Source organism: Empidonax traillii, unplaced genomic scaffold, assembly GCF_003031625.1.
Source record: "Empidonax traillii isolate 1590-97213 ecotype Southwest subspecies unplaced genomic scaffold, ASM303162v1 scaffold139:size1643147, whole genome shotgun sequence".
NCBI classification, from domain to species: domain Eukaryota; kingdom Metazoa; phylum Chordata; class Aves; order Passeriformes; family Tyrannidae; genus Empidonax; species Empidonax traillii.
In genome coordinates, this window is record NW_020955332.1 from 351,269 (window position 1) to 374,267 (window position 22,999).

The 22,999-nt window shown below is 38.2% G+C and overlaps 1 protein-coding gene across 4 annotated transcripts in view; it reads right to left on the bottom strand.

The window, feature by feature from the left end:
- Positions 1-22,999, bottom strand: part of KCNQ5 (potassium voltage-gated channel subfamily Q member 5) — a 275,042-nt gene that overhangs the window by 54,133 nt on the left and 197,910 nt on the right. For all 4 annotated transcript variants that reach the window (XM_027884187.1, XM_027884186.1, XM_027884188.1 and 1 more), the window contains exon 3: positions 15,259-15,385. In XM_027884187.1, the coding sequence (XP_027739988.1) occupies positions 15,259-15,385 (127 nt within the window). The remainder of the gene's footprint in view (positions 1-15,258; positions 15,386-22,999) is intronic.

The window sequence follows — 22,999 nt, forward strand, 5'->3', positions numbered from 1 at the left end:
TCTTGATAAATCCCTTGGGGTGTATTAGAGTGAAAACCACACCGAATAATCAGTGCCCAAAACTGCACACAATATTCAAGGTGAGGCCTCATGAGTGCAGAGCAGAGAGGGACAATCCCCGCCCTCGACTGGCTGGGGATGCTTTGCCTGATGTCCTGGTGACTTATATTCAACTTGTCGTCGACCAGGACCCCCAGGTCTCTTTCCATGGCAGTGCTTTCGAGCATCTCTTTCCCCAGTCTGGACATACATCCAGGGTTGCCTTATCCCAGGTGCAGAATCCGGCACTTCTCCTTGTTGAACTTCACTGTTGGTGATTGCCCAGTCCTCTATTTCATTTAGATTAGATATTAAGAAGAAATTCTTTACTGTGAGGATGGTGAGGTGCTGGCACAGATTGCCCAGAGAAGTTGAGGATATCGCATCCCCAAAAGTGTTCAAAGCCAGGTTGGATGGAGTTTTGAGCAACCTGGTCTAGTGCAAGGTGCACATGGCAGAGGGGTTGGAACTAGATGATCTCTAATGTCCCTTCCAATCCAAACCATTCTATGATTCTATGATATTAAGAAATGTAATTGATGATAATCTCTCACCTGCTCTAAGCTCATGTATTTGCTCAAACTAATACACAAATCTTTATTATCTGTCTCTTTTTCATATTCTTTAAAGTAAGAATGTGTTAGTAGGAGCTTTTCCTGTTGCCTGCCTTTAATGCTTATGTGTTGGAAGATCCTTCTAAATGCAAATGGTACTTTGAGACAATATGGGTTAAATGAATCTTGTGAATTTTTTTCTTTCATTTTATCAAAATACAGAAATGAATAATATTTAATCATTTTTGGATCATTACTATTACATCAAAATAGTGTTTGCTATAATTTCACAGAAAATGCTCAGAGTTCACACATTACTGTTAAGAATAGTGGAATAGGCCAGAAATTGCAATGAGTGTCAATTACTGTGTCTGCTCTGGCTACAGAGCAGTACAGAGAGGCAATAAAATAGGACATGAGTAGGGCACATCTGCTCCCAAAACTGCAGAAATAAACAGAAAATCTCAAGAGTTTGTGTTACCTAGCCTGCAGCTGTATTAAATCACAAAGGAAATTAACTGGCAATTGTATGACCAAATTTAAGCTTCCCTTAAGTTGTCCTTCTAAGTCTAATTTTGGGTTGTAGTTATTACCTATGACCCAGTGAAAAGACACAGCTTGTAGTGGTCATTTCTTATGAGCAGTTCTGAGGACAGTTCATTACCTACAATTTCAAAGTCTCTCTTGAAAAAAACCCAGCACTATGATTCTGTGGTGTTACAGAGACACTGGGCTCCATAACCGACTAAGAACACCAAGCTTGCTTTGACATCCGCTCTGTCTGCTTACCATGGCACAAATCATGCCTATGCCATACTCACTAAGGAGCTTAAATAGGTTTTTATTGAGGTTTACAACAACCACTACATAGAAACAGCTAAGAATTTCCTATTTGTGTTGCTAAGAGGTGTAAGTGGTGGGTGGAAGGAAGTTATGACCAGCATTTTAGTTTTTCTAATCTCTCTTTGTGTATCAGTCCTTCCAGTAGCTTCATCATGCTTATTGCTATTCTCAGAACTCTCTTCAATTTGTCTACAGTAATCTCTGCAGCTAGCTGCTCAGGACTGAAGGATATAATCTAATCAATGTAGAAATGTACTTTGAATTTTAATCAGACACTACAGCCCAAAGGTAGCACAACACACATTCCAGAGCACACTACAGAAACATGATAACAAAAATATACTCAAAGGTCTCTGTCATAAACTGATATAAATTGGATATTTTAAGCAGTTTAAGGGAAAGCCTGACTCCTGACTCTGGCCATGTATCAGTACATGAAAACAAGGTTGTTCTTTTTTGGATTCCTAAAAGAAATGGTCTATATAAACTTGGCTGTAGGAACAGCAACCTTTTTGCACAGCCTAGTAGCATATTGGGTATTGGTGTATTTTATGCTCCTGTGGGTTAGCTAAAATAAAAATGAAGAAGAAATATTCACAGACTTTTAAGGCTTCTGAATACCTTAGGAGAGGGGTATTCAGAGTAGGAAGTAATTGTTTCATTATTCCTTAAGCACTTGTTCCTTAGGAAAGGTCATAGAACAGAAAAGGTGATTTCATCATAACTGGCTGAAAACCTGCTTTTAGCTTCAAACAAGGGATTAACTACTTCCCTCTACCAGTTCAGGAGGGCAAAGAATAAAAAACGTGATTAGAATATACTACAGTGGTTAATTTGAAGAGGCAAACGTAATGTTTTTACCAGGTGGTGGTTCCTTTTCTCTGTGAATAGTCCCCTTGCTATGAAATCAGTGAGATATTTCACATAGCTATGGCAGAAGAATATGGTCAAATATGGGCTGAACTTCCAGTGACCTTGCAAAAGTATTTACCCTAGAAACCACAAATTTTCAATATATTTACCTATAATCACATCTCTGAACAGAGAGGTAAATGATATTACCATATTCAGAAAGATGATGTGTATTATCACGTTTTGCAAATTATCATGTTGGAAGAAGCAGAACTATTTATCAACAAAGTAAAATTCAGTAAGTGCAAGATTGCCAAAATCTGCAAACTGGATTTTTAAAGACGACTCTGGAGACTTACAGCCTTTTGCCAGGCCACCTGAATTCACCCTCTGAAATACGATATGCTCAAGCCTATTAAAAAAACCCACAAAACCAAAAAAACCCAAACAAAACAAAACAAAACAAAACAAAAATCAACCACCAGAAACCAGTTTAATACCATCCACTGCACTATATCACCTGAAAATCTCTAGTGCAGTTTGGGAGAGGCAGGAAAGCTGAGTTCTTCACCTCCCACAAGAAGCTGAGCAGACTTACAGGAATAAGGCCTTAATTTTACAGAGAGAAAAAAAGCCTAAACACCACCAAAACCAATAACAAACTCCAAAGCAATATGAGATAACCTAAGTTTTGCATATTCTAAAAATAATGGCACTCAGGATCTTGGTAAAGTTTGCTTTCAGCTATGCCAGAATATAGCTTTTCTTTTTGGTCAGGGATTGGATCTCTCTACTCAGATGTCAGACAGGTTATGACTAATCATCACCTACTAGTAAAAGTACTTGGCAGATATCTTCAGGAAATTCTTGGGATGGATGATGCTATTTGATTTTTGCAGATGTTGTTGTCACTCTAGCCAAAAGGTCTTTGTGTTTTCAGATATACAACACCATCTGGATGGAAATCATCTTAATTGTCATTACAGGCAAAACAAGTCAGTGATTTTGCTTCCTTTTTTAACCTTTTTTCAAGATGCAAAACAACCTGGTATTTTTAGAAGTAGGAAAGTGAGCTACTTTTGTGTATCAAGATAATTTGCAGAGATAAACACAGATGAGTGTGAAAATTGACTTTTATTGCTGCAGAAAAACAGGAAGATAGTAATGTATGGCAGTGTCATATAGAAGAAAAGAAGTTCTACAAAAATATGTAATGGTGTTTAGGCACTGAAGTGGAATTAAAAAAAATCCAGAGGTTACTACTTCTATTCTATTGATTTCTTTTTTCTTCTAACAATGGAAAATGGCTATGTTAGTCACTGCTTTCCATTCTAAGGGGTCCACTAAAACTGATCTGTGCATAGAAACTTGGATTTCTCTTATCATCAGCTGAGCAATACCCCAGTGAAGAGATAAAAAAAGATGAATTGCCCTGAACTCTTCTCTCCCTTTCTAGCTTTCATTTGTAATGATATTGGAATCATTTGAGTAAGCGAACTATTTTAATGTGAAATGAAAGTAACCTCCTGGAAATACATACAACTTCCTTCTAGGATAGATGTTAATTTTATATAACCAAACTGGGCATACTTAGAAAAACTGCTCACCAACACATAAAGCTATCTTTTCTGGCAAAGAAAAAAACTGTAAACAAGTTGAAGATATTTATTAAAACAACAAAATTTAACTTAGTGCTCCCAACAATTTTTGAAACAAGACAAACAATATTTTAAAAAAGTCAATACAGGATATTTTTTAGATGTGAAAACCAAATATTTCCTTGATAAACTGTGGACCAAGGAAGATGAATCAGATTTTTTGTCTTGTTATTTTTTAATCAAGGTTTATAATGAGATCCTAATTCCATTCCTAAGAATGGACCAACTGATGTTACTCACTACTATGTCAATGTACTAAAAGTATATATACACTATTCCTGTGTAAAAGTATCATACTTTCAGGCCAAGATGACAAATATATGAACATAATGTCATTTTACTTTCTCTTTTAGACAGCCCGAAATATTTCTCTATAGGCTGAGAATCACAATAGCTCTAGACATACTGAATTTGAAATTGTAGCTATGGTTACCATTTTTTATTTAGTTTGGATAAGAATAACAACATTAATGGGAACATTTCACCTGTCTTTGTAGTGTTAGCAATTATAGTTCATGGCCCTGTTGAGTACACAATCTTTCTAAGGACTGAATAAGTCCTCAGCAAACATCTTTATGTCATTAACAGCTGGCTCAATAAATGTTAAAAATCTATGGGCCTCCTGCAAACTAAGATCAAGTTCAATTGCAAGCCTTTCAGGGATTTATACTTTATTAGCCTTTTCCAATAATTGATATTTAACATTATTAATACGTACCTGCCAGAAAGAATAAAGCACTGTTTATTCAGTAGAAGTTTTATTTGGCTTTAAGACAGTCTGAAAGAAACATTTAAAATTTTTTTCTTTGATCCAGTATTCAGCAGCCCAATTTGTGTCCAACCAAAGAAACAAATCACAAGTAACAAACACTGATCCTTCCCATAAATCTTCACTTATTCTGCCCACTAACTGTTTTGTGCCTTGAAAGCTCTGGGAAAACAAGCTTTGCTAGTCACTTTACTATGTCTGAGGCTTTTTCCTGGGTGACAGTAGACCTTAGTGAAAAAAGCTATTGCGGTGGAGAGAAAAACATCTGAAGATTTCTGGAGGGAAAGGCAGCAGGATGGATAGCCAGCCACATACACACCTGATGAGTAAAGAGGCTCATTAGGTCAGGCTGTAAGAAACCCACAACATTATCAGCAAGAAACAAAATAACTACAGCATGGCAAGACTTGTGTGTGGAGAAAGGGCTGAATAATTTAGGAGTGGTTAGTCAGAAGACAAATATGAGACGGCAGATAGAGGTATGCAAACTAGTGGAAGATAACAAGGGCTGTTGGATGCCTTCCTTATAAAAGTGAGATCAAAAGAGAATTTAAATATGATAAAAAGACATACAAGATGCAATTCACTTGTAAAATTCATTGCTACAAGATACAAAGGAATAACAATACAAAGGAAAATTAAAGACAATGTTTGCATGTTCGTCCCTGGAACTGGATTTCTCAGGGGGATCCAAATTCCTGCATGAATCAGCCACTGAATTACCTAATGTCCAAACAAAAATATTGAGTGATTGGCTATTTGGACTAAGGGTATTAATTCCTTTGCAGGGGGTATCTGGCACTGGTTAGCATGTAGAAAGATACCAAACAGGACTTCTGCGTGATCCAGCTCATCAGGGAAGCAGTGTGTTGGTTTCTTGCAGCTGCAAAGGGAGGAATCTACAGGCAGGACCCTGCCCTTTTATGACCTCCTCAATCATACTCTAAAATCTCAGGGACAGGCAGGGGAAAGGAGGTCTGGAAGTGTCCATCTAATGCATTTCCAGATTGCGCATAAAGTGAAGGCGATGCTGTGCTATGGGAGTGGAAAGGCCAAAAAATGTGGGAACAGAAAAATCCATGGTGCGAGGTGGAAGTGGAACGGTGGAATCTGAGAAGTAAAGATGACGAAATGAGTAGGGAGAAGAAAAGCCCATTTGTAGGTCGAGAGGGAAGAGACAGTATTCATAATCTGCTCTCAGATTTGTGGGGTGGAGGGAAAACAGGAGGTATGTAATGCAGATGTTGAAGGTAGGAACATGTATCCCTCAGTGCTGGCTGAAAGAGAAGATCTCCTACCCTCCGTTTTCTGAGCCACCTTCCAGAGGCATATACCTCTCCCTGCTGCCTAAAACCAGAACTTGTGTTCCAAATCTACACAGCTACTTTGGATGTCTGCACAGTCAATGTGGACTTCCTGGGACTCCTCTGTTTCTGTAAATACAGGTTTACTCAGGTGGTATATAGAACCAGAGATTTCTGGCCACTCTTTGATGGCTGCTATTCCATCAGCAGTTTTTGGGTGATTACCCAAAAAGGGGACTACTGTACCAGCAAGGTTTATATGATTTGGAGAACACTACTGTGGGGCATCTTGCTTGAGACTTCCTGCTGTGTGAGATGTAAAGAAATAAATAGAAGCTCTGCTGAGCACTTCCCTGAGAGAGAAAAAAACCATAATCTGGTAGCACTCTCACAAACCCAAGAGGGGCAATCCCAAAATGAGATCTTAAATAAATGATGCCATTTAGTGTGACAGCTCTCCACTATGCCTTGTTACATTTTCATCTGAAGGAAAGCAGCCCCCAGCATGGTGGTCTCTCACAGAGGCTGGGCTGGCAAAGGGGAGCCCCAGGACTGAAGTTGCTCAGCCTTTGCCTTGGCTGCTCCCCCAATGGTCACACACATGCACTGAGGCACCAGGAGCAGACAGCATATGGGTGGAAGCAAGCAAATGCCGCTCCTCTCTGCATCAGGGATGGTTTAGGCCACAATCAAATAGGCATGTACACCATGAAGGAGCCTACATAGGTTGATGTAAAATGGATCCTGTGGTCACTTTCCTTAGATCTGTTATTCACAGTAATATCCTCTATCAGTAGAATGATCAAAGACTCAATTTTAAGAGCTATCAGCACAACCTTAAAGGTGAAAAATGTAATTTTTCTTTCATAGGAGACAACAGGTTATGGGAGCCCAGTGGTTAAATGCTAGGAATAGGACGAGAGGAAATTGAAATGTGCAGAACATGCCCAATTAGCCATCTAGAAATATGCAAATATTTCTACTTAGCCATATTAACCTTGAGATATAAATACTTTAACTGTGTTACACAGGATAACAATGTTGTTACATTGTCAAATCCTTCCCAATTGCTGTATTTAACACAGCAGCTCTAAAAAGGAGGGATTAAAAAATCTGTATTTTTTATCTTGTACACAGGTCTTCTCCTGATGTAGCAGTTGGAGTGTAACCATTTGAAGTATGATCATAAAAACAGATTTCCTGCAATTTCCACAGGACTATGCCTATCAGTCATTTTAACAGTGCTAGTGGCAACATGCATTTCTCTGAAGGGATGTAAAAGAATGGAAACATCTGTGGAAACTGCATTTCTCCAAGCTTTGTGATCACTAATAAGAGAGTGGCAAGGCTGGATGAAGACACCTGGCAATCAATTTGATTATATTGAATGTAACAAATTATAGCTGAGCAGATAGCAGAAAACTGTATGGGAAGAAACAAACACTATCCCTAGAACAACTGGAAATGTCTGTGTTTCTAAATGACAATACAGCCAAGCAAAATGAAACTACTGTTTTTAGCTAACTGCACCTATGACCCTTTTCCTAGAGACGTCACTCACATAGAGGTGACCTGAACAGAAATAAACTAATCTTCAGCATAGAGAGCATTAAAGTCACAACATTTAACAGTCATAAGAGTAATAATTATAAACTAAAAGAGGCAATGAGATGGAAAGGCACACTGCAAATATAAAATAGCAGCATGTTGCCCACTTCTGTGTTGCAGGGTTAATGAAACTGAAACAAAATGATCCGTGCACAAGAATGAGTAAAACTGTAATTATAACAGAAAAACTTGAATGAGATAGTTGTTTACAATACAATATTTAGAGATGTCTAGAAACTGGACATTAGGAAGTATTTATTTATAGAGAGGTTGGTCAAGCATGGGAACAGGCTTCCTAGAGAAGTGGCTGATGCCATATGACTGTCAATACTTTTGGACAAGGTCTTTAACAACATGCTTTTACTTTTGGTCAGCCTTGTATTGGTCAGGCAGCTGGACTAGATGATCATTGCAGGCCACTTTTAGCTGAAATATTCTTCTCTTGCCTTGCCTTCCCATTTTATTCTACTCTATTACTATTCTTACTACGTTTCCCCTAGCTGCATAGAGCTTTCAAATAATTTTTGAAAGATTCCTGCAGTATATGCCAAGACAATAACTCCATTTAGACCTCTTCAAATGTCTTCCTTTGGGCTGACAGAAGTAAAGTTTGTCAGAGACAAAGCATGCCTTGATTTACTAGTACCTGCAAGACTGGTTTATCATGGTTCAAACAGTCAGACTGACACTTGCCTAATGTGCCATGCTGAGGCATTAACACTGAAATTCATGTTAAGATTCTGACAAAGCAGCCCTGAGTAATTATAGGCACGTTAGTAAAATATAAGACATACTGAAAGTGGCTTTTGAAATAAAGCAGTACTACAGCCTAGAGATCTCACAGTCCTGTGAGAGGCTGCATGTATGCCAAGGAAAGGTGTAAAAGCCAGAAATAGAGAACACCTAGTCTAAGAGGATGCTATTTTGGACCAATATGTTCCTAAATGAAGAGGGCATAATTCACTGCTGCAAAAGCAGAACTTTTATAGCCAACAAAGCAGCAATTCTTCTCACAGAGGATCTATAGGAAAGAGTGGATGATGACATGAGATGGGAGTTAGAAGGGATGTCACACACTGAAACAGCTGATCTGCAGCACAGTATCTGAAAGAAGCCAAGAAAGCTGAGTATTTCCCTCCATATCAATTAGGTTCTGACATGTTATTCACTTTGTTAAAAATGTAATTTTTTTTTAGATGCTAAGGATGATAAAATTCGAAAGACAAACCATTTTACTACTTTTGACACTCCATAAGATGAGGTAGGCAGATAAGTGGTTTTGGCACAAACCTGTCTTTTGTTCTTCACATTGCAGTACTATAACCTACTTCATGTATTTCAGTGTGGATTGTTTCAGATTTGTATTACTGGAATTGTCTATTTATGAATATAAAAATTTCTCACATAGCAATAGGCTACAATTAACAGCAGGTGTCAGGGTAAATCAGCATCTCTCTCTAGTGAAATTAAGAATTATTTACTGATGTTTGGATACCTTCAGTGGGGCTGAGACACTGTCATTGTCCAGCTACAAATCTCCTAGAGAAAGAACTTATCCAAACTTTACCCAGAAACCAGAAACTGTTGGCTATTATGCATGTTTGGGAGAGGGAGTGCTTCTACTTTTCATAATAAAAAGACCTAGATGAATATAAAGTCCCTCAGGAAAAGGGACCTGTTCTGTTCCCATGAAGTTACTTTGATTTCAATTAGGTTTTTTTCAATGAAAAATGATTTCACTAGCCTAGAAAACTGATGCAATAAAAGCCCTCTAATTAAAACCTTGACCTACAAGCCTTATGAAGATGAAATGCAACATTGCCCATAGCTCCCCACCGGAGAAAGAAGAAGTCGATACATGCACTTTGTTCAGTTTGTCCAATTCATGGTGGAGCTCCTCTACTCAAAAAAACATGGTACTGACACCAGTGTAAGATCAACAAACACAGGCTGCTGAATTCTCTACCACATACCAGAAAGAAATTTCACTGCACCAAACCAAACTAGCAGATTTCTCTTGAATAGTACACATACAGCTTCTAGAAAGGGAAGACCAGAGCCTGACATCTTTATTTTGGCAAAGGTTACCTTACTCAGTAGCGAGAGTAGTAGTCAGCAAAAACAAATGTGAAAGAATAAGGCCCATTGATGGTACTAACCAGACATTTTTCCTACACATTACTGCCAGGATTCTCAAACATGAAGATATGCCACTAAGTTTTAGTTTAAAACCTACACAATCTGGGACAAGTCTAGCGTAAAGAGCACTTCTGTTCATTGCACAGAACTATGGCTGCTGAAATTATCTAAGGAAATCTCAATGTGAAGCCTAAATACTACTACTACGACTACTACTACTACTACTGTCAAAGTATTTTCTGGAGTATTTTCTGGGCTGGCAGAAGACCCCCAAATAGGACATTTGCTGGAATTTGGTTTTGCTGGGATTTATAATGAGATGTGATGTGAGGTATGTTTTGGTCAAGGATATACTTCATTACAGACCATCTCTGGGTTATTTAGAGTTCAAATATACTCCCTGTTTATATTATTTATCATGAGCAGCAGATTTACTATCTGTCTGTATTTAAACTATATAATGTGTCTAAATACCAATGTGACAGGCACACAATGTGTCATTACACAAATATATTGAAATAATTCAAATTAAAGGTTCAGAAGATCTTGTAACACACTAGATATGGATTTGTTTATAAAGGTTTGACAAAAGTGCCACATGATGAAGGTTCATTACCACTCTAATTAATGAAAAATAGATCCAGTAACAAGGAACAGTCGCTGCTATCACTTATTGCTCTGAAACGAGTTTTCCAGACTTGAAGTTCAAGAGCCTGATTACAGATAATGGACTTAAGCTTTCTGTTGGGAATTTGTTCATTCTGCAGCCTCAACAGAATTTGAACTTTTGACATTTCCATCATGCTGTAGCTTGACTAGAGGTAAAATAGAAGCAGCTGTGGTGAAACTGCTAATAGACTGAAATATATGAAATCTTTCACTCGGCTGGACCACCAGGAAGGCTAATTGTCCTGGAGAAATGTTAGATTACTAGAAGTAGGCTCAAATTTAAGGTCAAAAAGTTCTCAAACAGGAGTTTCAAACCCCAAATTTAACTTGTGTAAAGTTTAGACATTGGAGTCAGCAGTGCCCTGGCAGCCAGGAGGGCCAGCCGTGTCCTGGGGGCATCAGGCAAAGCATCTCCAGGTGGCTGAGGGAGGACATTGTCCCACTCTGCTCTGCATTGGTGTGAGCTCACCTTGAATATTGTGTGCAGGTCACTGAAATATAGGAAAGACATCAAGCTCTTAGAGAGTGTCCAAAGGAGGGCAACGAAGATGGTGAAGGGCCTTGAGGGGAAGTCGTATGAGGAGCGGCTGAGGGCACTTGGTCTGTTCAGCCTGGAGGAGACTGAGGGGAGACCTCATTGCAGTTACAACTTGTTCATGAGGAGAACTGGAGGGGCAGCCATCCAGAGGGTGGTTATAGACTGGAACAGGCTCCCCAGGGAAGTGGTCACAAGCACCAACAGAGTTCAAGAAGTATTTGGACAATGTTCTCAGGCACATGGTGTGACTCTTGGAGATAGTCTTGTACAAGGCTAAGGGTTGGACTTAATGATCCTTGTGGGTCCCTTCCAGCTCAGGATATTCTATGATTCTATGACTAAAATTCACTTTCCCTTGCTGGGCATCCTCACGTAGGAGTCCCAAAGTCTCTTACAAAGTCAGCAGAGAGAAAGAAGTTCCTCTGAAAGCCTAGTAAGCTTCAGACAGGCAGGTGAGATCGGAAGGATCTTACTCTTCTGACCCACAGCTTGTTATTTATTATTCCTAATTATTTTTATGATGTGTCAATTGGAAGCTGCCTTCACAGACTGAGATTTCATTGTGACAGTAAAATCTCTGATGCATACAGGAGACTGGCCAGAAGTTTAATTTTGTCAGGTCACATACCACCATATGCAGACCCATTGCCAGAGAAAGGACAATAGATTCTTTATTTAGTTCAGTGTCCATGAATGGCTTGACAGGGAGGAGAGGCCATACTTCTTCCTGGTAGACTTTTCCTCTTTTATTTCAGGGATCTTCAGGGAACTAAGGCATAGCCATAAAGTTCTTCCTAGGTGTCAGCATCCCTGATCTCCAGAGGCAGCAGTTAGAACATGCAGTGCTTGGATTTCTGCTCTTTTTAACAACACAACACAGCAACAATGCTCTGCAGTGCTAACAGCCAATCTTCAGAATGATATGTCTGGGAAATTCAGTATTTGCAGAGGCATGTACATATTTAAGTACCTTACATGCCTGGAAGGATGTGTTGCTATTCTTTTTACAATATGTACACAAGTCATATGCAATCAGAGAGAATGAGAGATGGCAGGTAACTCCTGACATGGGACAAAATACAAATCAAGGTTTAATACTACACTATTATTCCCATTTTAACAGAAATAAACAAGATTACAAATCTGTCAAATAATTTGATAGATGTAATTACTAAAATGGTAGCATACAGCAATGCTTGATGAACAAATTTGTCAGAATAATGACATTGTAAGCACACTAACATGAGCACAGAGCTTTGGTCCTAAATTAAACTTCTCTGGTTATTAAGTTATTAACGGAAAAAATACAGGCTGTCTGAATGTGATCCTTGAGGCAATCCTCAATTTTATTATTTCTAGCTCTTAGGCCATTCCCCCGTGTGAGTTATGTTCAATCACAGAAATAATCAAGAGAATAGATCTACTGGAGACATATAGCAAATTTAAGTAATAGTAAACAGACTAAGTCTTCTAAAATATTATTGTTCCACTGTAACAATAAATGGAAAGTATAATTGAATGGATGACTAAGTAAATAATTAAAAGTAATAGGCCCAAACTGGCCATGTGCTCTTAAGGGGAGCTTAGCATTGATTTCATGGAGTTGCCTCTGAAGCCATCCTTTCTCCAGTCTGAACATGCCCAGGTCCCTCACCACCCACCAAGATGATCACCAGCACTGATCATCTTGGTGGCTTCACTGAATTCACTCCAGTTTATTGAGGTATTTCAGGTATGGTGTTTGAGGGGTAAAATGAGGTGCAGTCTACCAGATCTTGGATGTGGTCTAATGAGTGATGAGTAAAGAGAGATAATCGTGTCTTCACCTACTGACTGTGCTCTGGCTAACACAGCCTGCTGACCTTTGCTGTTGCAGCACACTTTGCCATGACTGCAAAGCCAAGGTGTCAGGCAAATAATTACTTTATGTAGCAAGAGCTACAAGATGACTTGGTTTTTCCTCAAAAGATCAAATCTGGAGAGATGCTGAACATTAGTACATCAGAAACTCCCTTCTGAAACACTTAAGTACAGAAATGGACCAAAATCAATCAGTAGAAGAGAGACACAGAATAGTCAGTGGTATATTCCTATTGGTATATTTTCCAGAAACTGCAGAAAAAAGTTTCCTTTCTATACAGTGAAGCAGCATAGGAAGATATCAACAAGCAATAGACTGTTGTTTACTAATTAATTCAGATAGCAAGTGATGGAGTTGCAAGTGGGACAGAAAAGGTGCATTTAAGGTCAGAGACTGCCTACATAAACATAGGCGAAACAAGAAGAGCAGGTAAACTCTGGAGAAAGGAGGAGATACCCCATTCAAGTGAAGTAAACTCCAAGACTCAGGGAGGTCTGTGCCAGGAGACCTGCCTGAGTTATTTCACCAACAGTAGGAGGGTAGACACAAGTTGTTTAAAGGAAAGGGTGGAAATCTACACCAGTCACTCCATGAATCATAGAATTATTTGTTTATGTTGGAAAGGACCTTGAAGGTCGAGTCAAATCATTAACCCAACACAGCCAAGTCTGCTACTAAACCATGTTCCTAAGAACCACACCTATATATATTTTAAATATGCAGAGTTTTGGACAAGGAAGAACCCTCTATTCAGGTTTTCTGGGAATTAACAGCTTAAACTGAAGTTAGTCACTAGTATAAAACTTACCAGTTGAGAGGGAGGGGCAACAAAAGCTGAACTGAACATTGGCATTTGGGAGAGTAGCAAAATACTCTGAGAAGTCAAATGCTTCCAGTAACTTCAAATACTTTAAAGATGTTTCTAATAAGTTCTAAATTGCAGTAGTAAGTTAATTTTACTAAAGTAACAGTGGTACTTTCTTATGATCAAACCAAAGTCGTTGTGTGATTGCTGCAAAATCTTGGTGCACTGTAAAATCTTGGTAATAATGATAAGTTTAGTGAAGGAGGATAGCCTTTGAATAGCCTAAGAAGGACAGTGGTTTATGATTTCTGCTTTCAACTAGGCATGGAACCTTTGAGGCAATTGTGTGACTTGGTAAAGCACCTCCCCACCTCCCCTGCTGCCTGAACTAATATGCCAATCCTAATACTTGCTCCTCTTCCACAGTGTCATAAAATAGCATAGATGGGGTATTGCCTTCCAAGAGGGATCCATTCTGTGATGCCTTTCCACTTACTCATGCAGCCTTCTCCACTGGGAGAAGGTATGGATTTATCAGGGAAAGAGGCAGAAGGAAAAAAGTTGCTCTACACATTAGCCCTAACCAGTGTACTGGCCTGCTATGCCACAGAACCGTGCAACTCTTCTTCAGACCAGCATGGCATACATCTACATGACAATTTGTTATTCGCTGCTTACACTGAGACCCATGTGTTTAATGATTCTAAGCATGTGACTCTGTGTATTAGCCACTGTAGAGATGCATGGAAGAACATGTTTCCTGCCCCAGCTGATTCATAAGTTATTTTAAGACATAGGCAAATGAAATTGAAGGCTGGAGACAGAAAGGAAGATGAGAGAGAAGTTGGGATATCGATATCCTGAAGTTTCACAGATGATCTGTAAAAAGAATTTTCTCCAAGCCATTAGAAAAATAAGAAATTATTATATAAATCCATTTAGGCATCCTTGATCTCTGCCTTTACTAGGAAACTGTTTTCCTGCAGATTCCTTTTCAAAACAGGATTTTGACTGGTTGCAAGCCTACTGACCATTCTCACAGCAAATTCTAGGGCAAAGAAGGGGAGGAATATTCTCTTGCAATACCTATAGAAGGAATATGTATATCCTATGCTAGTGTCACTGCAGAGCAGATATCTGGACTGTCAGGTAGAGAAGCAGCAATGTTGTCAAAAGATGTTTCTGGGTAGGTTTTCAAACTTATTGCAGTGTACACATGTCTGATCATAGAGGTAAAATGAGGAGAACACAATGTGTAGGCATATGTGCATGGTATCTATGCACGTCTGTAAAAGACATGTAATATGTCCATTAAATACATACAGCTCCCACAATTTTCAATCAAATCAGCTCTCAACCCCTCATTCATCCTATATACAGGCTAAGTGTATGACATGCATGAGAAAATGTCTTTTAGAGGACATAAGAAACATGAACTGACTGGTATTTGTGATTTCATATCTAGAGAAACCTTGGGCAGATGACAGCTGACACACAGCTATTCTGGTTTTACTGCCGGTTACTGTAAAAAGATTCCAGTAGTTTTCACTCAGAAGCAAAACAAGGAGGGGGAAGGTGTTTATTTTTATCTTAAAATAAACTAGAGCTGGCACACTCACCTATTACACAGAATGGTTTCCTTGCAAAGCGCAGTCTTCCTTGCCATCCTCGGTATCGACAACAGCATCCAGCAGACCAGATACGAATGATAAACTCCAAACCAAAGACAACAATCATGACAAATTCCTAGAAAGGGCAAATAAGAAAAATGCCTGTTACAGACAAGCAATGATAAAGCATCAGGAAATGTATGGCCATTGTTTGCGTCTAACAATCCTCTTTAAGCATGTGAAGATCCCAAGCCAAACTTGGGAATCTGCTCCCCAGAAGCACCTACACACCTACAAGGAGCATCCTGTACAGACCCCATCATCTAAAGTCCCCAGAGCTTCCTAGTGAATGGTCCATATCTAACATGAATACCATTAAATATTGCCTAATATTGGCTAATAAATATGAAACACTGAAGAACTGAGTCATACACAAAAAATGTCAGAGCTAACTACTCAGAGGCTTTGGATAGGTGGACCATAGGTAATTTAGACAACTAATGAAGAATATGTTCCATATTCACATCCATAAAATTAGTTCTTAGTCTAAAGGCTAAATGTTTTTGGAGATATGTTCTCATTGTTGCAATATACACGTGAAGTGACTGAGATGATGCAGAAGCATTCAGGAAATCAATTTGTTCTCAGAATTACGTTATGATACATGAAAGTGTAATTACGTACAAGGGTTATGTAATTGTTTGTAAGGTAGTAAATGAATGTGTCCACTAGGTATAACTTTCCCTGGAAAATTTGAGAATGAAAGTATTTACAAATCTTGCCTTGCTTGTTTGGTTTGCTTTTCTTTCACATTGGAACCTTCTTTAAGACTGTCTATTTTAATAACAGCAACGTGTATTTATGCAATTTTTTATCTAAGGAAGTTTTCATTACAACAGTGAGGTCAACAGAGTTGCAGTAATAGAGTAATTCAGCTCCCTACCCTAAGGAAATCTAAATGTGCAGTGATATAGTACATATACACTGGTATGGAATTATAAACTTAGATACTCTTCTGGAGTAACATCATAAAGTTATGAGTTTTGGAAAGACAAAATAAAAATTTTTGTGTTCACCAGAAGGATAAAAGTACTTGGTGGAGTTTCTTCAACAGCTCATCAAGAAGAGGATGGAAGTTGTGTTTTATTTGGCAGTTGAATGTATTTCCTTGTCCAGGAGTAAGGTGTTCCTTCTCAGCCAATTATTTTATTATTCCTCCAGGATAAGGACTAGTGTGGTTCTGGCAAGAAAGTACTGCAAATGAATTAGAGGAATATTTGCAGTGGTAGGGTTGATCCAATATTGACTTTTCCCCCAGTAAACACTTTGTATGCTTTTCGACTATGAGACCCTATAACTCTACAAGCCAGTAAGGCTGTAAATATATGCCAACGCAGGCATTAATTTACCTGAACAAATGGCAAACAAATTATGAATGTGTTTCATGTAATGCTGCTTTACTAGATTATGATTAGTGAAAGTACACTGAAACATTGTGCATTTAATTGCTTTTTCCATCATAGAACAATTTGAAAACACAATACTCCTTCCTAAAACATGCTGGCTTCCTTAACTACATTACACTGAAAGCACTTTTAGAGCCTTCTTCAGTGTCCTCATTTCCAGTTTTGTAAATACTGTGTTGAATGCCTACATCACAAAACCAGAACAACATCCATTTGCTAAAACACGGCTAAAGAAAATGTCAGACTTTTTATTAGTAAAGAACACATGGAAAAATAAGTGTGATTGTTTAAGGTTTTCTTTTTATTCCTCAACAAGAAACTTCAAAATTCCATGGGCAGTGTTACTGCACGACTTCAGAAAGGATCATGTACAAAATTGAGAAAGTTCCCCATATAGTAACAAAAATTCTTAATAGGTGGCTACCGTGTGGTACATTTCCTTGCAGGAAATTCTGTGTAGGCCAAGACTAAAATGGACAGTAAGCCAACTGGAAAAAGGGAAGAATACGCATTTTAGTTATTTAACTACTACTTTTATAGGGGTAGTGAAATCATGGATTGTGAAATCTGGTTTACACATTGTTAGATGATGTCTCTGAATTTATGGGGGTTTGATGACAAGCACCCAGGCCATCCAACATCTGATTCTCCTAATGGAGTTTCTTCTTTGGTGCAGAGGTAAGAAATACTAAAGGAGAGGAGGTCTGTGAAACATGGGAAATTCTTTGCTTGTTAAAATTTAATCATATTTCTTTTGACTAAAGTTTGTTGTTTCCTTGGAAAACATATTATGTGTACAGATGGGTGACGTGCTTTGTAAGTACACTGAAATTGTCACAGACATCTTAACAAGAGGTGATCCACATATGCAGGAGTGTGTCCTCTATCTGTACTTTAGACCCCAGCAGGGCCTCTGATGAAAAACTGGCAAGAACAGAAGGTACTCAATGATCCTGGAAGGACTAGTCCACAGCTACAATTCAGTTAAATCAGTATCCCAAAACTGCCAGTAGAAGTAGAAAAGAGGCAATTTTTTTGTAAGTTCACTCTTCTGGCTCCTACCAGTGCTTTGAAGTTTTGTATTTATCACCTGTATGGCTATGTGCTACACTTGCTCAGTTATACAACAATGAAAAAGTCATTGTGTGCTGAAAACAAGTGTTTGAGTGTCTGTGTACTACATGATGCTCTTTTATGTTAGAGACGGTCACACACAAATACGACAAAGAGAAACTCCTTGGAGATACATCTATTTTGGTAGAGAAAAAGAGCAAAAGGATACTTTTTCTCAGTATTTTTTTGTGTGGGTGGGGTAAGAATATAAGATTTTTCTTGAAGAAACAATGTGAAATATCTCTGTCCATCCCTTGAGAAAAATAGTTACAATTTCTATCACCATTAAAATTTATGCATGGTGATATTCCCTCAATATTAACTATTTTGCTACTAATTAAATTTTAAAAAGACCCACTGTAATTATAGTGAGATCAAATACAGTAAATATGGCTCTCTGCACTTGAAAGTTAAAACTGCTGATTTTAAAAATGTTACATATGATTTTCTTCCACCTATACCAAGTTTCTAGAGGTTTTAAAGTACATTATAACCTTTAATACTGAAAAGACACTGAACAAAGTGTAGATGAGGTTTAACACCTATTTTTGCACTTTCTGGAATAGTGATGTTTCAAACTGATCCTTAAATGCTGGTGATTCCTACTTCCTCAAAGAACAACTGATTTTAAAGGGACTACATGTAACAATTAAGTCTAAGGAAAAACGATTTTCCTAAAAAAAATGAATGCATTGAAACAGAACTCTTCACAGTAGTATATATGACAGCTTTGTTGTATTTTAGATGGTCTGGGTCAAAACCAAAGAACCTCACACCACTATGTACAAACGCAATGTTTTAGTAATCAGGGCACATGATCACAGTGTACAGGCAAATCTCTGTCAAGGTTAATGCAGGCCAGGGAATGACATTATTTTTTCCTATGGCAACTGTACAGTCACAAGGTAATTTGTTTTCTATGGACAAAAATTGGAAGAATAAATCCCAAACAAGATCAGGATTTCTATTTTTATTTTTTTGTTAAATTTCATTTGGAAGGCATCTTGCAAACTTAAACATAAATCTAGGCTCTTAAATTACTTGGGTTTACTTCCTTAGCAATTGGAACAGAAGATCAGAGCATAATTGGAAAGGCATGTGACAGAATAACTCATTAGACCTCATATGATTTGTAGACTTGGTGTAGAAATGATGCATTCTGAGTATCTCTGTCCTACCTATAATATGATGGAGCTGCATTAATTTTGAATCCTTATGTGATATGAGTTACAACATTTACATCAGAACCAGAAAATCCTGCACTCTTGATAAACCTGGCCTCTTCAAAATTCAGCAAGGCTGTATTTGAATTGATGAGCAAGTTTAGACTTACTGGAAACCCAACACTTCTCTTCCTATGTAGAGCAGAGGTGCATTGTCCTTTGCCATTTCTTGCTTTTTCCGCATTTTGTCATCCTTTTTCAATCTCAGCTGCCTCTGGCCTTGCACCACAGTTACCACAATCTGTCACTTTTTTGGCTGTTCAAACTCACAGTTACCACCCCCCAGTAACTGCTATGGTGGCTCACACAGTGGAAAGTTCTTCTTTCTCAAAGCACAGTTTATCCAAACAGAGGAACTTTTAATTCTGAAGTGTTTCTGCACACGCAGCTCCAGCTGTCTTGGGGAACCATGCATACACAGGAGTGCAAGGCTGAAACACCTGGGCTTAAAAGGTTCAGTTGCTTTTGGTGTAAGGAACACAGGTATCAGTGTAGTCCTGAATGTTTTTACATTTGCGTATGCCTGGGTTGTTATACCATTGGAATAAAGAGGGTCACACAAATGGTAGGAAATGAAAATAAGAGGTCATCCAGAGCAACATTTCTGTTAACAAAAGGTCCTGGAGGACTCTTATCAACAGGGTTGATAATTAGCCAAATGAAGCATACTTTGTACAATCCAGCTACAATAAGCATATTTTCCCCCTTTTTTTCCCCCCATCTAATTAGAATACAAGAGATAATTTGTTGAAACTGTTTACATTAATATGCTTTTCATGCAATTTTTTAATGACAAGGATTTCCCTAAGCATAATATTATAACAGCAAAAAAAACCCCAGGTTATATCATATTTTTCTTACTATTCAGTACAACTGCTTATTAAAATTTTAAATAATTTGCTGATGATGAATCCAGGTGCTTCACTGCAGACTGTAGTTTCTGGGACTTAGAGCCAATTTTGCGATAAGAAAATGACCAAAGTTGAGCACTCTGTGCTATTCTAGGATGCTCCTGGTTATTTCGCAACCTGCAAATGAGCTGAGGTTTGGATAGAAGAAATCCACCCACAAGACAGTATCTCTGCTGTTATTTTAATTATATTCCTTCTATGCAAGTTATTAGCCTATTCTAAAGGCTAAGTACAAAAGAAGTAGTACAAAGTCTAAGTACAAATGAAGTAGTACAAAAGAACTGCAGATTGACATAAGGAGCTGCCTCCCTTGAACTCATAGGGGGACTGGGTCTATAAGAGACATTGTCAGAAGCCCAAGAAATGGACAAGAACAGATCAAATTAATACTCTGAAATAAACTTTAATAGGGCCACAATATTTGCCTTCTAAAGACAGCATCTCTGAAGTGTAACTGCACTGCAGATCCTTATCTGGTGTAAATTAGCCAGCCTCGCTTCACTAACACTACAGGAGGAACAGGAGGAGCAATGTCGTCTTATACAGCTGGGGATATGTCCTTTCTTTCCTAAAAACTCATAAACAGGCAAGTCCAGTGTTTCCAAATCAGAGAAGCCCAGTGTTTCCACATCAGTTTGAAAGGAGGGAGAATAAACATGTTATAACACTTTAATTTATGGCTGGTTGGTTTAAGAACATCACCAGCTACAAAAATATCTTTATGGTGACACATGAATAGTTGATACTATCCAAATAGCAATGCCTTATTACTCACAGTCAAAGAGGATGAGATTGTTTCATCATTCATTTAAAGCAAGAACAGAACATGTCAGCTTCTCAACAACATCCTTCTCTCAAGAAAAAAAAAACCAACACCCTACTGATTCCAGGTACTGAGCATCAAAAGTGGGCTGTACACTTTAAAGAGATGCTTTCAGCATGTGAGGGGAAGCTCAGCACTATTCTACTCAATGAAACTTGAACGATGTTTGAGTTTTAAATAGTTATGATGCAGAAGCTGCTATAGGACTACAGACAATTCTGTTATACTGGTCATTTTCCAGATGAAAACAATCAGATAAGAATATGTGCATGTTTTATAATTTAAAATAATAGTACAAACTGAACATATTTGTATTATTCCTGGTTCAGCATTAAAATCAGAGATCCTTTGTCCAAACAGCTAACAAGTATATCTACATGTGGGTACATACACTTAAGAGACTAATGTTTTAATTCTTTCCAACTGCAGTTTAACAGAGGGAGAGACAGCCATAAATCCAAAAGCATAACCCAGAATAGACCCTATTAGTGGCATATAAATCACAAACAGAGACTTCAGTTCAGCTCCCAGTGAAATACACAATAAGCATACAGTGAAATTTATGCCCCTTTTTATCATTTATCAGTTTTATAATGAATGTGATACTTTTACTGCACTCACTTTCCCAAATTATGACTAAGATTTTCCATGTAGATTCTACATTAATAGAGGATTATTGAGAACTTTGTTCTGTGACTTTTAATCTAATACATGGCTACAAGGATGCTGGCACAATATTAAAATCCCACTTATATGCTTAGTCCACGTGTTATATAGGACTTCAGCTGTCCAACTCCCTTTTGCGTTTTTGTGTTTATACCGGAAATGGCACCCATCAGTCATGAGTCTTATTTATTCACTTGCAACAGAAAAAAGCAGAAAATTTTAATGTCAAGTAAAACCAGTGTCAGAATGACATAGATGCCATCTAATTATGTTTCTCATAATCTCTGACTGAGTAAATAAAAGTATTTACCATATCAGACACAATGAATGATTCCTACCGCTGAGACTGTGCTAACCTTCCTAAGCATCGACAGCCTCCCAAGAGCAGCAGGCCCACTTATCCCGACTATCATGGGCCAACAGCTGAGGCCAGTGCCAGAGGAATGAGTGCTACAGAGACACACTGGCCATCATGATTATCACGATTACCATGTCAACCAGTGCACATATGGGTAAGAAGATTCCCAGACTCCTTTTGGCTTGTTGGTGGACGTGGTTCTTCTAGGAACACCCTGGTGATCACTGTAACCCCTATTTCAAATTGGGAAAATGGCAATGGGAAACACTGACTTACCCACGTCTGTCCTGCTCTTCCCCAGATACTGCGTCACCTTTAAATGTTTAAATGGTGTTTTTCATCAATTTGCAGCATTGCTTTGTGCCATCCCATTTGTTTATGTGTCAGGTACAACTACACCTCTGAGGGAACTCCCGAAAGGAGACGATAGTCATAAAACTCACACTATAGAATAATTTTCTACTTCCCAAAATTTTACTTTTTTTTTTACCCTTTGTGCTTGTTCACATTTTGTCTCTCTGTTGTGAGACATCAGCAGTAAATAGGCTAACTTTTGTTTTAAAATTATCCTCATATTGCAAACAATGAAGCTCTGTACAGCTGTACCCAAGCCTTTGCACTTCCTTTGTGATTTGTTCATGCATTTTTTTTCTGCTGTAGTCACATTTCTGATGTTGCATGTCAGAGGCAGACGTTCAAGTACATGTTTCTGTAGCAACACAGCTCTCAAATTTTCCTTTTGAAAAGTTTATAAAGAATTCATTCATTCTTTTATTCTTTGGTCTTAGCGTGTTTGGAGTTGTTAAATCCTGGAGACTCTCAAAATTATATTTGCAGTCTTCTTTTTTAATTTACCTTTTCCTGTAATGTCCCAGTTCTTAAAGCTCATTAAGAGAGCTTCCCTAGGCATCCATCCGAGCATGTTTTGATCACTGAGAGACCTGTCTGCATCTTGGTTGATATACCCTGAAAGAGGTTGATATTGCTAGTACCAAACTTTTTTCAGAAAACAACTTTAGGAAAGTGGTTTTTTGACAGTTTGTAACTTTTGTCAAACTGGACTTGGTAGGCACTGTACCCAGTCTTCCAAATCCTGCTCCTGTATTTAGTTTCTCAAAGATATTATCTCAGCAAACATTTCTGCTACTTGAACAAGTCTTTGGTTACAATATTTTTATTCAGTTCCTTAG